General features: G+C 35.9%; 1 protein-coding gene across 4 annotated transcripts in view; it reads right to left on the bottom strand.

The window, feature by feature from the left end:
* LOC139120337 (disintegrin and metalloproteinase domain-containing protein 12-like) overlaps positions 1 to 15,644 on the bottom strand; it is a 68,151-nt gene that overhangs the window by 52,068 nt on the left and 439 nt on the right. For all 4 annotated transcript variants that reach the window (XM_070684671.1, XM_070684673.1, XM_070684672.1 and 1 more), the window contains exon 2: positions 14,318 to 14,436. In XM_070684671.1, coding sequence (XP_070540772.1) covers positions 14,318 to 14,436 — 119 coding nt within the window. The remainder of the gene's footprint in view (positions 1 to 14,317; positions 14,437 to 15,644) is intronic.

Here is a 15,644-nt window from a genome sequence, read left to right as displayed (position 1 = left end):
CTTAGCAACAACCACATACCCATGATATACCTTTTACACTTTGGAATAACTTTGTCTACCTGTGATGTGAAACAATCGTCCATAATTTATTCTTTATTTACTAAATTTTCATAACATGCCACAATAATTTTGTACAGAGATAGAAATCTTTGGTGACATAGACTTGAAAACGACATCGACCTGGTCCTGAATTAATACGAGCTCCTGTACCTTTTGAAATGGTAAAGTCTGCAAAGGCATATATGAAAAGACAGAAATGGAGAAGAACAACAGTACAAGTCTTAATTAGCACAAAAAGTTTGAACATCAGGAACTCAGAGAAATGGATGCTGCGTGCTATTCAGAAAGCCCCTGCATACTTAAAATATCAATAACCTAGCAACATGAAAGACAGTCTTCCTCATATCCCTTGTCTCCGTGGAAATAGAGTTTCCTATTGTGTAATTGGCATCTTAGAAACCTATTTTAGCAATATGATGCAGAACTCAACATAAACAGCAAACTTAATTTTGCCGGTGATGAATGCCATCTTTCTCGTTTCCAAGCAATCATTGAATGTACGTTTCTCTGATGTGTTGAATAATTCAAGTGAACCCGCCAACTCAGTCTTTGTCTTCGAGAAGTAAGACATACTGGGTGGCAAGGATTATGCGCAATGTGAAGAGGTTTTCCTATGCTAACTCATCCATAATTCAGAGACTTGCGAGTTGCGATCGCTTTTCAAGGATGAAGTCACTAAAGGTTGCATCCTTCATTCACTGATAAACACAGGATAGACCGCACAATAAGATGATTTCCTCATACATTTGTGATTTATTTATTTTAAATAAAAAAATGGGGCACTTTTAATATGACAAGTAATAAATTTTTGCAAGGAACTATGTTGCATTGAAGGATCATGTGATAAATTTTGAAGGCATTTTTTACGTACAGATACACTGTACGTGCATTACAGGGTGAGTTATTGTAATTATGTACAGATTACCCATGGACAACATTCACTTACTGTAGAGTCTATAATCATAGACCCTAAAAGAACAGGGTATATGCTATACACATTCTAATTTCGCAGTAAGCTGTATATTTGCTTTGGCAAATAAATAACCAAGTGTGAAAAAGTAATGAAATACATGTTTTTAAGTTTTCATCTAATACACTATATATATCAATGCAGTAACACTATGAAAATGACCCTTATAGCAGAATAAAACTGCATGCCACGGACAAATATCGCCAACTTAACCAAACTTTTAACAAAACGCTGCCGGGAAATAAACATTTTCGAATTGAATTTAAAAGCAGAATCAATCACTTTCTTTAATTCAATAGTCATCGCATACGTTATTTTCCCACTACATCTACCAGTAGGTATAATATGTACCGTACACTCATTTAATACTATTGTACACACAGACACCATTTTCTTACAAGCAGAATATGATGTTTTGCCTTCAAACTCTCTCAAATATGCACATTCCTACTTCACAGTACAAGCCTGAAGTATATCATTACTGTTGTATAATATTCTTTTGGAACATAAATTTTCTGATAAAAACCATGATGAAAGTATCAGCATAATTATGCTATGACTCAATTCTAAATCCCTCCGCTCTGAATATAAACCTTGCTATTTTCCACTATGTCTTCAATTTGAGTTCCCGGCAAGGCTTCTAGCTATGCGGCACTTTATAAATGTCTCACAGAGATTTCTAAAGCGAGCCGGTATGAATCGGTCTGGTACAGGAAAAGCAATATACACAATTCACTACTAAAAGTCACACCTAGCCTGCGCATGATGATGCAAAACGCCTTTCCTTGAATCGTGAAAACGTCATAACAAAGTCACAGAATGCATCAACCAATCCAATCATCCTCCAAATCTAGAATCTGATAAAAATATTAACAGAAACAATAAAATCAAGAATGCACAGAAACAATCATTTGTACATTCACTGTCAAAAGTAAATTTTTACATTTGGTGTAACGTGTACTCACATATCCTTCTACTTGTAGTTCTTCTTTATTATTATACATCACTGCAACATGTAATCTCCTACAATACTTGTGTTGTTGCATGTGTATGTGCGCACACATGTGCTTGCATAAATTTTCATTGAGAAATTCCAGCTGATTTTGATTCATATGGATCAGGAATCTAAATTTCCAATTTCAAGCTTAATTAACTTTCTCTTTCAAGCCCACTTCACCTTTCCTCAGCAATGCCCTCATCACATTAGCAGGTTTCCTGATATAAATCCACTTTAATTGTCTCTTCTCACTCTGAAAACTAACTCTATTTTCACTCTGCAAATCTAATTACCTTTCTCTCTTTTGATATTCAATTTCAATTTTACAACATCTCGACTGCAGGACACACAGTATCTTGTTGTACAATAACATTTCATAAATTTCCTGTCACAGTGCTCTATATCTTGTTATCAATGATTTTGATGCAGTCACAATTGTTGATAACATCCATTATGATAAATGCTGTGTTGATATCGAATACGTGGTGATACTTGAAACCCCTAACAGTATCAATGGCTATACAAACCATCCTACTGGTAGCATATGAACAACATGGCAGTCAACACAAACCATGATATTTGAAAAAATTGTAGGTGTGGTCAGGTGTTTAATTAAACATTTCCAACATGGTGGGTAGATGGATTTACCTGTGACCCCCCCAAATGTAAATGGTTTCATCTGTTACTCCCCCCAAAAAAGGCAATTCTCCTTAATATTCATATTCAAAAGTGCTTCTATTGATGAGAAAACCAGATATTTGCAAGGTTGGGGATTCATGTTTTTAGACCATAACATTATCTCTGTTAGTCACCTTTTATAGGATTGCATTGATACACAACAGCACTTTCACGACAACCTGGTAAAATTGGTTGGGGAGATTAAAAATAATTGAAACATAATTTGGAAATTCATCCAAAATTTAATGACAGATAGTCTATTAAAACACTTACTTTATCATTTGGGCCTTGAAGGCTATAATCTGAGTGGTTTTTGATGATATTTGTCTAAAATGACATGGAAATATTTTGATCATTTTGTCAAATTGTCGGCAATTGCTGAAATTCAATTGCAGTCTGAATTACTGGCATTAATACATCTTAATTCTATGAGCCAGCAAATAAACAGTTACAAAGTCTCTTTACAATGCCTTTAGAAATGTACTCCATGCTTCAAGACCACATGATTCACGTGGCCAATCAGAGCATGCTCAGAAGTGACTGCCATATTGTCTGATTGCAATGGGAATGAATCATACAACTGTCCTTGTTTAATGGAAAGTGACATTAAAATACAGATCATTCAGCTGCTCCGTCTGACTATCCTCTCAAAGGTCAAGTTAGGTCAAAGAAACCTTGAAACCAATCTGCCAATTGTCTCCAGCATTTTAATCGATAGCATGATTTAATTGCACCTGGGAACTCTTCAATAACGCGGAATGAGAATATCATCTTCAGTACGGTGCTCTCAACCAATCGAAAAGTGCCATTTGCATTTCAGATGGCTGTGTCAAATTTTCAGTACATAATCTATATCATTTGTTACAGCGTAAAATTTGATAATACCATTTATTTTCATGATTGTCGATAAATGTAGTTTTTTCTAATACAAGGATACAATCAAAAAGTACCATTTACCATTAAATAACAGAAATGAACGGAATAAATTTGCAACATGTAATTCATATACATGAAAATGATCATAAAAGTTACAGTGATCTACTATTTTGTATTAATACTCCACGTGTCCAATAAAAAATTTACTATCAATTTGTCAGAAACATTCTTTGAAAGATACTGATTTATTTTTTATGGCTTTCCTTTTTTCAATTTTATCACAAATTTCATAGTAGTTTGGCTTTATCAATCCATATATTATTATCCTGGGTATAAATTATTTACAGCAAAAATTCTATGCGATGAAAGTAACCGCTTATCTGTGGCTACAGTGATAGCAAACAGTTGGTTTTATTGCAACACAAAGGAGAGAGTTGTACATGTATGTTAGCCCATAGACAGAAGGGGCGGGAACCTCTATACTGTCTATGGTTAGCCATGTACCGGTACATGCAGTTTGGGCAGTCACAGAAAATGGAAGCACAGAACATAGGAGTAGGAACAAAAGACAGAGATGGTGAGAGACGGTGAACCCTTCAAGATGAGTGGACTGAATGGGGCTTGAATTAGAAGCATGTTATTTTGACAGTACATTTGGCACAGTGCTTTGTTGCTTCTGTACGAGTGGGAGGATAATTGGAAGTTAAAACACAAGGATGAATTCTGAAATGAGACTATCACGATTAAAAACATGATGCTTTGTCCTTAGTCACTGACAGGATATATGTCTCTCATCTCACCTTGGTGTATTTCTCATTTCTGAACACAGATGCACATGCCTCACCTCTCGGCCAGTCACACACCCTGTGGCCTCTAGCATTTATGGACAGATGGATTTGTTTGCCAATAAAATGCACTATCATTTTATTCTCATCAAAGTAACCGCAATTTCGGCCTTTAACCTGTCTTAGATTATGTCTGGAAAACTCACCGATATGAAGGCTTTCATGATTCAGATTCTTGTTTATGCTTTGCTGTACCGTGTCATAAAAATGTTCTGTCAATAATTGATTTGTTATTATATTTTGTGTCTATTACTACCAACCCTATCACTTGTGACTAACATGAAGTTAATCTAATGTCCATATAGAAATAAGTAAGCCTATATTTGTGAAGATTATTACTAAACTTTGTATTTAATAATAATATTTGACACTGAACATTGGGTGAATTCATTTCACTTTTTAAAATACACTCAGGTATTAAGGGGGCGCTGCACCCAACACAGTGTATTTTGCTCAAAAATCACATTTTTGCAAATATTCCTTCAATTTTAATTAATTTGTTAACCCAAGATTAAAATATTGGTTGGGTCCTCTTAGCTTGTCAAGCTATCGTAAGTTGCTTGACAAAAGAGTGTTACTTTACACAGCTGTATGCGAATCATGATTTTCTGAAATTTTCACATCATGTTTTTAAATGCTCTATTACAAAAAGATTATTTTGTTTGGCAATAAAGTTCTTACATTTTGAATGGGAGGCATTTTAATTTTGCTCATCATGTTTTTAGTCACTTTTTTGTGTCAGTCTTTCAACCTATGTCATTTTAGAATGAGGATAGACAATGCAAAATAAAATCGTCGTTTTTTTCTACATACACTCTTCTTTCAAGTGAAATATGACATTTCAGAAAATAGTGTCAAGTTTTCAACCTTATTAAATTTTTATTATTACTACCAAAATTGAGGTTCTTACCCCAATTACGCCCCTTCATCCTTCAAGTTAACTATTGCTACCCTATTCCACTTCATAGTATGAGGAGTTTCCCTGTCATCTTAGATGAGAAACATTCTTTTGAAAAAAGTGTTGGCAACATTCAGCTCTTAATAAATGTATGAAATTCAAAACTCCGGCTCCATACACTTACACAATTTATAGCCAGTTTTCATCGATAGTAAGACTAGGTTTTTTTTCTTCTTTTTATCATTTTGAAACTACCAAACTAAACACTGAATACAGTCCTCAATTTCTGGCTTTGTGCACCGAGAATTTCTCTCACACTGTTGTAGGGATCACAGCCCTGGATTTTCAGAGATATAGACCACTGAAATATTAAACTTAATGTTTACTGACTGAGTGACCTTAACAGGGCAAATGTTCAAACACCCTGCTTGAGGCTAAGTTACAGGTTAGACAAGGTGGCATATACCATAGTGTTTGTAGTAACTATGCCAACATGATGGATGGCTCACACTGGTGTCTAATCTAATATTGCTGATTGATTCGATAGATAAATCCAAATCTTGATTTGATTGGTACAATAAAATACCACTGGCAAGTTATACTCTCAGTGATTGGTATATATAGCCGATGAACTTTATCATTGTTTGAAAAAATAGGCAATAAATTATTTGGAGCAAAATTGTGGTAGCTTTTTCTTCAAGTCAGGCAGACGACTGTCTTACCCTGGGATTAAAAACCTGTATGCACAGAATCTGTTTACTTCATTCATTGATTTTTAAAAAATATGAAATAGTTGTAAGATGAATCATGTTTCCAATGAAGACAATCCCTCACCCTATCTTTTTTCACTATAAGAAATTCAGCGAACCTGTAGATGTTTTACAGTCACTGGCACAAGTAACTAACACTAATATCACGGAACACTCAAATCTCACAATTGTGGTAATTCTTGGAAACATTGTGCTAGGTGTGACGTTATGAGTATTAGTCTCAAATATCTTCTTAGGCACTGGGAGGCATTACCAATGAACTGAAACTTAATATCAATATTTGCTTTTGGTCACTGGTGTAACTCATACTCATATTCCGTTTAATGTCACAAATAATACTTGTTTATTGATAAGAGAATGAGACCTTTGAAAATCAAATAAGGTCATTAAAGGGTTCGCTGGATGAGTTCACAGTACGGGGAAACAGCCATTTCACAGCGATTTATACTATGAAAAGACTCATGAAGTAAAAGACCTTGATCTCAACGAACCTTTTTCTCCGAAACAAACTTCACTTGATGTTCTTATGATCAGCACTTCCTCATGCAGACAATCATTTGCCAAAACAATAGAAAATGACTACACTACAGGGACAAGCAGAGGGTTCATATTCCTAATGTTCTGTTTGGGTCCACAATAAACTCTGCACAGTCAGAGTTAGAGTACACTACAACACATAGACTGAACTTCCATGAATCATAAAAGCTCATCAGCTCAAAACTTCCATCGAAAGGAGACATCATATTTCCATGCGGACATGTGTGAGTTACTTGCAGCCAAGGTTGCGACTAATATGAACGCCAACACTTGAACTTAAAAAACAATACAAGAACCAGTGCATCATTTTAATAACAGCTATATCTTACACGTAAACATAGAGCTATGATTTTGTAGTGAAATACCCAGCTACTGTACAATGTGCTTTGCATCTACATACATATTGGGCTTGGTTTAATTAGATTTCACACCATAAATCTAGCAATTCTCTCCAATTTTCATGTTGCAAACACATGTCTCAGCCTTTCTGCTGGCTGCACTGCCTGAGAGATTTACAAGAGCAAATTATCCATTGATACATTCTGTAATACATATCATGAGGTATGAAATCTTATTTCAAAGTACATTTTTAATATTTCATGAACTACATCTTTCAATTTAAGGTCAGGCAACTTCTGAGAGGTCATACCAAATTTATCTTTTGTAACCATATTTGGCTCCCTATCATCAATGTAAATGATTTATTTGTTTTTCAAAGGTTCTGGAGACAAAATAAACTTCCTTTTTGCAGACTGTACATGCTCTGACAAATGAGAGTTTTAAAATTGGTTTGTACGGTAACACTTGTGTCCAAAGTGCTGTTCATATGTAAAACCTATATGTAATCCATCGTCAAACTATGCAGTCAGATTGATTGCTGTATGCTAGTTACAGGTGTGAGAGAAATCATCATCGTCATAATTGTCTCATGAACCAGCATGCTGGGGAAGTTACAGCTTCGCAACAGGATTCCCTTCATGTGATTGATTAAGTCATGACTCAGGCCCTGACATACGATGGGCTGGGTGATAATCCTGATATGTGACAGACTACTACAGCTGATCAGTCTTTTCAGTGATTACATTCTACAGCAGAGGAAAGTCACACGAATAACTACATCAATTTTCATTCCATATTGTTCATCGGCACGCACATTCATTTTAAGTTACAAAACCTAATAATGGCTCTTGATTGCCATAAATCTAGTGCCTATGGAAATTAAAGAGTGAACTCTGCATGTATAATGGAAAGCTAGTTGTCTGGTAAATTTTGCTGTATTCCGTATTCACATTTGGTTTTGTATTCACCCCATCCATTTGTAACGCACCATCTAGGCTTCGATGAATGCAGAATTACCAAGGGGCTTTACCTTACTCATGCATGCACGCCAACATGATAAATGTACAGTCCTCGTTTATTTGTACAATCAAAATATTATTTAATTACTGGTACTAAATTTGCAAGTAAGAGTCTATTTCTATTTTTAACAGTGATAATGGATCCTGAATAATCAAAGTTAATTATGCAATATAATGACATTTCATCACTTTTATAGATTTTATTGTTGGAAAGAGGTTTAAATTATCGGCTATCATTTACTTGCAGTGGGTACTTTTCTTTGTGGTATAGTATGAGCTTTGAAAGCAAAAGGCCTAAATTTTTGCTAAAACTTTCCCTGATGAAACTTTCAACCATTCTCTTACCAAAATCAAATATAAAATTCAAGGGTCACAGTGCAAAGTTTGGAACTGGAGAAACAAAGTACTTAACATTTACTGATATTTGAAATTCAAAATGGCCGTCATCACTATTATATGTCAACTCTACGGAGAAAAATAAAATTTTTGATTTTCCAAAGCCTAAAACAGTGAAATTTTTTCACTCCACAAGCTTTAGAAAAGATTGTAAAAATTTGAGATTCAAATATCCGTTTCCAAGGTGCATTCTACTTTAAGAACTGCACGAAAGAGAAGAAGTACACTGCCAACATCCTACGGTGTTTATATGGGCTATAAATACAAAGTAAATTCTGCAATTGAATTCTCTGGTTGTGAATGTGCAACTTATTTAATTTCTAGTAAGTACCGGTAGCTACATGTATAGTGTGATTAAACAACACCAGGATTGACTAATCACAAAGGCAACAACACAACAATTGGAGAGATTTTTCACCAGGTGTTCACCTGTGCATAATCATTTATGTTTTTTTCTTTTTCACCTTTTTAGAGTGAAAGAAGCTATGAGAAATTGAGGAAATTAGTGAGAGATACTAGACATAGTGGGAGACATTTTGGCCTGTTGAAAACAATATTTGGTGTTTGAGTGTACCAAAACACTGATTTTTTTATCAAAGGTCAATTTTAATAAGTCACGTAAACTTTGAGCTGTAACAAATAAAACATCAACTGGACTACCTTGAGTTCTTCCTTTTCACCTTGTTGGTGTAACACAACATGGATATTCTACAGGGTACTTTCAAACTTATAAAGAATTCTGTGGATGTCTTCATGCTGCATTGCAGTGATTGAAATTGTCTTCAAGAGTGCATTTGTATAAAGATGAATTGCACCTCAGATTAGATGCTCGTAATAAGTAGGTAAGATTGGTACTCCCAGGTAATGGAGGAGTTTAATATTTTTGGCTCAAAAGTAGGTGATTGACAGCGGAAAGAAACAACTGGAGTGTCACTTTCACGTACATTTCATATGCACAGCAAGCTTCATCTCACCAATTTCTTCTCTTTCAGTTACACCTGATGCAACATTTCAAGATGATTGTCTTCAAGCCCTCACTTCAGTAGAATACTAGAAATCTCTGCTTACAAAAATCCACCTCAGTATCAGTGTATCAGTATCAGTCCTGTGAATGCACCTTTCAGACTTGTGCCGCCAGTACTTATCTTATTTTTGTCTAAAAATTTAAATAGTAACAATTTAAATAACAGTAGATGGGTTTTTTGACCGTATTTTTTGATCAAAGCTGATCAAACGCTTTCCTGACACATACTGCTGCTGGAGTAATGAGAAGGATAGCTACATGTATATTGCAGGCAAGATACGATGTAGGGCAGAACAATTATTCAGTGAGTTGACTGCTAAACCATCTTAACTATCAAACTTGCCCCGAATGCTTTAGGCCAGCATGGCTTGTTGGGCTATAGCTAGTTTGTAGGGCTTCGCTGATACAGCTGTTGGAAAACCACATGTGTAGACTATGGTAAATATAATTAAGGTAAATCACATGTTTGGTCAAACCACAGGCAATGACATATGATATGCACGGATTCAGCAGGGTCTCTTTCTCTCTCTGGCCCACAGTGAATCAAAGTTCAGTACCACAGAGAGGTACAACTGACCACCTGGGTAGCTACCAGTAACAGCAACCACTTTGTAGTTGTTCAACACGCGCCTACATCTTCATCAAGTGTTTCGCCTGTGGCTCAGACTCTGGAGAACGCTTGCACTGAGAAAGGCTGGCATTATTAATTTGGTAAATGTGCACACCAGAGAGTTTCACCAGAAGGCATGAACTCTGGTTGGCCAAGTATGCAAACAATCTGAGTGGAGTGCGTATCCGACTAGTACATAATTGGTTTACTACCAGGATTACATTCACATAAATTGTTGGATGTCTAAGTCTTTTGACCGTGACTTCAGTGAAGTGGAAGGTTGGAAAGGACAATTTTGTTTCTTAATTACTGTAAGTTGACAACTTCAATGACTACTGATGTTCAAAACAAGGAGATAAACTCACTCACTTCTGAGTATTAGGTTGTATCGACAATCCACAATGGGATGAAATTTAATCATGCATCACGACACCACATTACACGACAGCCTTTTATCTGACCTTTTTGGAACTTTGTCAAGAAAGTTTTTGTAGGCTTTGTCTGTCGCTTATCTCAGAGCTGATGTGACTATGATAGACTTTCACCATCTTCTAAAAACAGGAATTTGAAATGGAACACCTGAGCCGCCTGGTATTTGGATATATGAAGAATGGCTAATTCAATCAGTGTCATCTATAGTACAATGGCTAATTTTTATCAACAAGTGTCATACACACAGTGGCTAATTTAACCATAGGAAACCCCCCCCCCCCCCCCCACCCCCCACGCGAACGTTTTTTCTCGAGGGGGTCTATGGTTTGACAAATTTCAATCACAAGTATGCAATCTGGGTTTGTTACAGAGGGTTTACCCACTATATACCCATTTATCATAGGCAACTCTGATGTCAAATATTGCTAGTTTTCATTTTGAGGTTTCATGGTCTGAGGTTTTGAACAATTGGTACCATGAAGACAGTGTTACATGTGAATTGGATACACTCAACAATGGTATTGATCTGTGAAAGCAAACACTGTTGACATTTTTTTGAACTAAATCATACAACTGCGAAAAGCCAGCAAATGCAAATGAATACATTGCAATGGTACTGCAGGTGATCTTTCTTGGAACATTCACAAGGAACCTCTGTGTCAGGGTATCCTCTTACACTTCCATTCTGAAAACAGGAAATGTAATAATATGCGTTGAACTGGAATGGCTGACCAAATTCACAAGCTCCATCAAATTTGACAAAATATTATTTCCTATTGCAAATCATCAAACTGATTTCCATCAGCAATCTGTCTTTTTCCTTCTGCACCTCTCTCTCCACCAATCAAAATCTCTCTTTCCTGTACAGATAATCCAAGTTCTCATGGACACAAGACAATATCTGATATAAGTTCACAGAATCTGTCTTGTGTGATGTAATTGTAAACTTTTCACCCCATTTCCTTGCAAGTTGAGCCAAATATTAAATGAATAGCATCTGGTTAAACCTATTGTTGGTGGCAAGAATTGTAAAGGAGCATGAACTTATTACTTACTTGAAACACGACATGCACAGATGGTATTTTGATTTATAAACTGTCACAACAAGGAAGTTTAAAGTAATCGTTTTTTAATTTCGTGAGCAAATATTTTTGTCCTGAAGACAGGTGATATAGGTAAATTCAATAATTCTACAAGTTGGCTTGGTAGTCGTGCACAATTACATTGTTTTCATACATGCAATTAGCATTCGCTGGTCTGGTAAAAAGGGAATTTAAGTAGTCCATGCAAACAACTACTCGAAAATTTTCTATAGGCTCAACGGCAAGACTGAACATTAGTGGACACAAAGGAATTTTTGTTTTGAATTGTTAGTAACCAAGAGAATCCACTCAAAACATTTAAGAGCCCCCTAAGAAACTCCTTTTCGTTTGCAACCAAAGGTGTATCTTCTAATCTTAAGTCAACCGGGCTCAACATACTATTAGTGTTATCAGGCTTTGCAAACCCAAAGTTTAGATTTGTAAAGCCTGACTGACAATACTTGAGTATAGAAATTGTTGTAGACTCATGACAGCTCAAGCATAATGGCTGCATGATGGTGTGGCTGACATATCAACATACATGCTGAAGTCTCTTTGATACTGTATCCATCTAGATAATACAAATAATGCAACATTATGGAAATAAAACTTTACATATTCAAAATTGCTATGGTTAACACACATTAAATCAAAGAGACAAAATATATGCAATGTAATGCTAAACAAATGTTAGTGAGGAATTTCAACTTGTATCTGGTCAGATGGAAAAATGTACATTTAAATGGTACATTATTCATGATTGCATGAGGAAATGCCCTCTTAAATATCAGTATATGTACCTGTCATTCCATACTGACACTGAAATATTTCTCAGAAATAATAAGTATCTGGCAGAACTTGGTACCATTGAGAAATGAATTATGCATGTACCTCATTAGCATGCATACCAGTACAGGGTGCTATTCTTTTGAGGATACGTATCAAACCTGGTTTCATAACAGGATGTCACCGAGAGAATAGTTGCGTCTACATAATTCCTGACATTTTTTTTTAAAAGTGGCATCAAAATATTAGCCTAATTTACTGAGTAAAAAGCAACTACAATATATGAATCTTTTTGTTACTGTAATTGTGAAAACTGCCTACTTAAAATATGTATGTATATCACCTTGCCCAAGTGGCCGTTCTACATATCAATATACCTCCTACATAATTTCTATAACTTTGTTACTATACAAAATTTTGAGTAAATTAAGATTTCTGATTAAGAAGAACAAAACCCAAGCTTACTTGCAAACTTTAAACAGTAAACATGAAACATTTTTTTTTAGTTCTAATATACTGCTTATCACCAGACTTTTGAGATTACCTTGCAAGGTATGTTTCCTTACTGTTTTTATAGTTTGCATAATCCGAGGACAAACGAACTGTTCATATCCCCATATCCTCTCCCTTGTGCTTTAGTTTACTAAAGTAATACTGATGTTTTCAAAAGGAATCGGCAAGGATTAGGTCTTCCCATAGATATTTGAACTTCGGATGTATATTGTATAACCTTGGTAAGTAATTGCATAACGGTCAAATTTGAATCAAGAGCCTCTGCAGAATAAATTCTTCATTCCACAGCTTTTGAAACCTGTGATTTCATTTTATGTTTTTAGAATACGGTGTCCCACAATACACATTTAACTGTAAGCCAGAGAAATTCAATATGAAGCAACAAGGCTTATTACTTTTCTTCAAGCACATCAAAAGTCCAAGATGGTGAGTGTTATCCTCTCAATATGATATGATCATTGAACTTTGATATTTCATATTGTGGCTGAATCGACTGACATAGAGGGCCTGAAGAATAAAGGCTGGTAGCCTAGAATCCTATTCGTCTGGTTGCCTCCGTACCTCCGACCCGGAGTGGGTCTGAGGTACTGAGGCAAGCGGACGAATACTAGGATTCTAGGCTACATGTAAAACGCTGGATACAAACACTGTAAACTCTTCCAAAGATTTGGCCACAAGCTAATTACTTTTCAGCGGGGTGGTTGGACCGCAGTCCCTTCAAGGGAGAGACTGTGGTTGAACCTATCATTTACGGAGGGAGGGAACTCGCAAGAGTACAAGACGACAATGACGATTGACAGCTCTGTTGTGATATTTTCTTTCAATAAGGCCACTGCCGGCCACTGGATTGATTTGGATACAACTTGCGTGTTGAATAACATATTTCAAAGACAGCAAAGTAAGGGCTTTGTTTGTTATCATTTTAGTGATCTGGTAATAATCTTGAACAAACTTGATCTTTGGATCACTACATCATGGTCCCTACATGCACTACACACAGTGATACATGTAAGTGTGCTGCTTTCAGTTGAGCCGTACAGTTAGTCTCAGTGACTACTTTCCTCTCATTTTAACATCCGGAAAGGGAGGTCATTCAAATATGAAAATCCTTTGTTTTTGATCTGATAAACAGCAGTTACAGAGGATGGAGTTTTATCGCTGTTGGAAGGAAACAGGAAAGTCATTGAGAAGGTCAAATCATGGCGTGATCTTCTGGGTCGGTCATTCCTGCTAGCTTTCTGAAATTCCACTACCTACTAACGTACCACGTAGATTAAGATTATTAATGTCTCCTGTGAAGTTTCTATGGTCAATACATCAATAATAATTCTATCTTTGTGAAACTGGTCGTAAAAGGAGGGAAACTTGCAGGAAATCAGATGAGAACACATGAGTAAACATACAGCAACTTCTTATCTGGCAATTTGCAATCCTCCCTCCTTGCAAACAATGATTTTCTCAAGCACTTTGATTAGCATTACTTACTGAGGTTGAAGTGGCTATATCTCTCTTCTGTTTTCCTTCAAGTCGATGCGGTTCAAAGATTTCATAATGGTGCAACTTTTCTATTTGTTTGCTGAAACTTGACTGTGCACTGATGACATCTGAAAAAGGAACACGATAATTTTGATGAAAGACAAGTCACAGTGACTTCAATGACATACAAACCTGAAGATAATATATATATTTATTTACACTACAGTGTTTACACCATATCCATTTTTTTCTGAAATCCACCCAAATTGCACAAATGGTAATAATTGTCACAAAATTCACATAATATTGACACTGCATTTACACTTCTTTTAATACTTTTCTTTGTAGAATGATAAGTTTTGTGTAAAATGGGTGCCGTCACAGAAAGGCTATATTTTCCTTTTTATACCAAAGTCATTTAATCCCAAATATCTGAAAGTAACTTGAGAGACAAAACATTAATAGACATAACTACAAAACAAAAGTTTTTTTCTGTTCCTAGCTCATGGCCCTGTCCAGAAAACAGTCACACTTTGATTTTAGCAACGAGGGTAGAAGAGTAGCTTCTACTGTCTATGTACTACTGTACAGCTACTTCTACTTTCACAGCTGACATTTAATATCCTGACTGCGTTGCCCTATGCAGCGGACATATACAACAAGGTGTCAAGCAATATTTACCCTTTATATTATCCATTGAATAACAACAACAACGCTCACAACTTTTCATTTACTTTGAGAATATCCGCCCTCCTTTTTAAAAATTCTTAAAACACAGTTCCTTTGCTTGGAACAACTTCAAATCAGACTACAATGACACCATCGCTTGTAGTGCGATGCACAAGTGACTGCGTAGAATTTCATGAAAAGACGAATCTAATAATTTTAACCCATACAATACTGTGACGTTGCATGAACAGTGTTACCAAAGACTTCAAATGAATAGTGTAACCTGGCTGCACTCTACATTACAAACAGCCTTTTATACGTTTATCTGCTTCACACAAGTTTACATTACAATGACAATGGCGTGAACAGCACCAGTTATAAAATCGTAAACATTCATTTAGTTGTTACATGCCTGTCGTGTGTAGCTGTGACGCACACTGTTTCATCTGTAGGAGTGAGGTCAGTAAGCGAAAGCTGTTTTCTGAGTCTATGCTCGTATATTGCATTTATGCCATTCTACTCTAGCTCTGCAGTCAATGACTCACGGATCTGATGTTGTGAGGGTCATTGACGTCAAAGTACGAAGGACGGATTTTGTGTTCGTTTTGTCTGGAAAACCGAATTTAGTGATCTCATTGAAGACAAAGACAAATAATTTAGGTTTGTG

This window comes from Ptychodera flava, chromosome 20 (assembly GCF_041260155.1).
Source record: "Ptychodera flava strain L36383 chromosome 20, AS_Pfla_20210202, whole genome shotgun sequence".
NCBI lineage: Eukaryota > Metazoa > Hemichordata > Enteropneusta > Ptychoderidae > Ptychodera > Ptychodera flava.
This window is presented reverse-complemented; position numbering and strand designations above follow the sequence as displayed.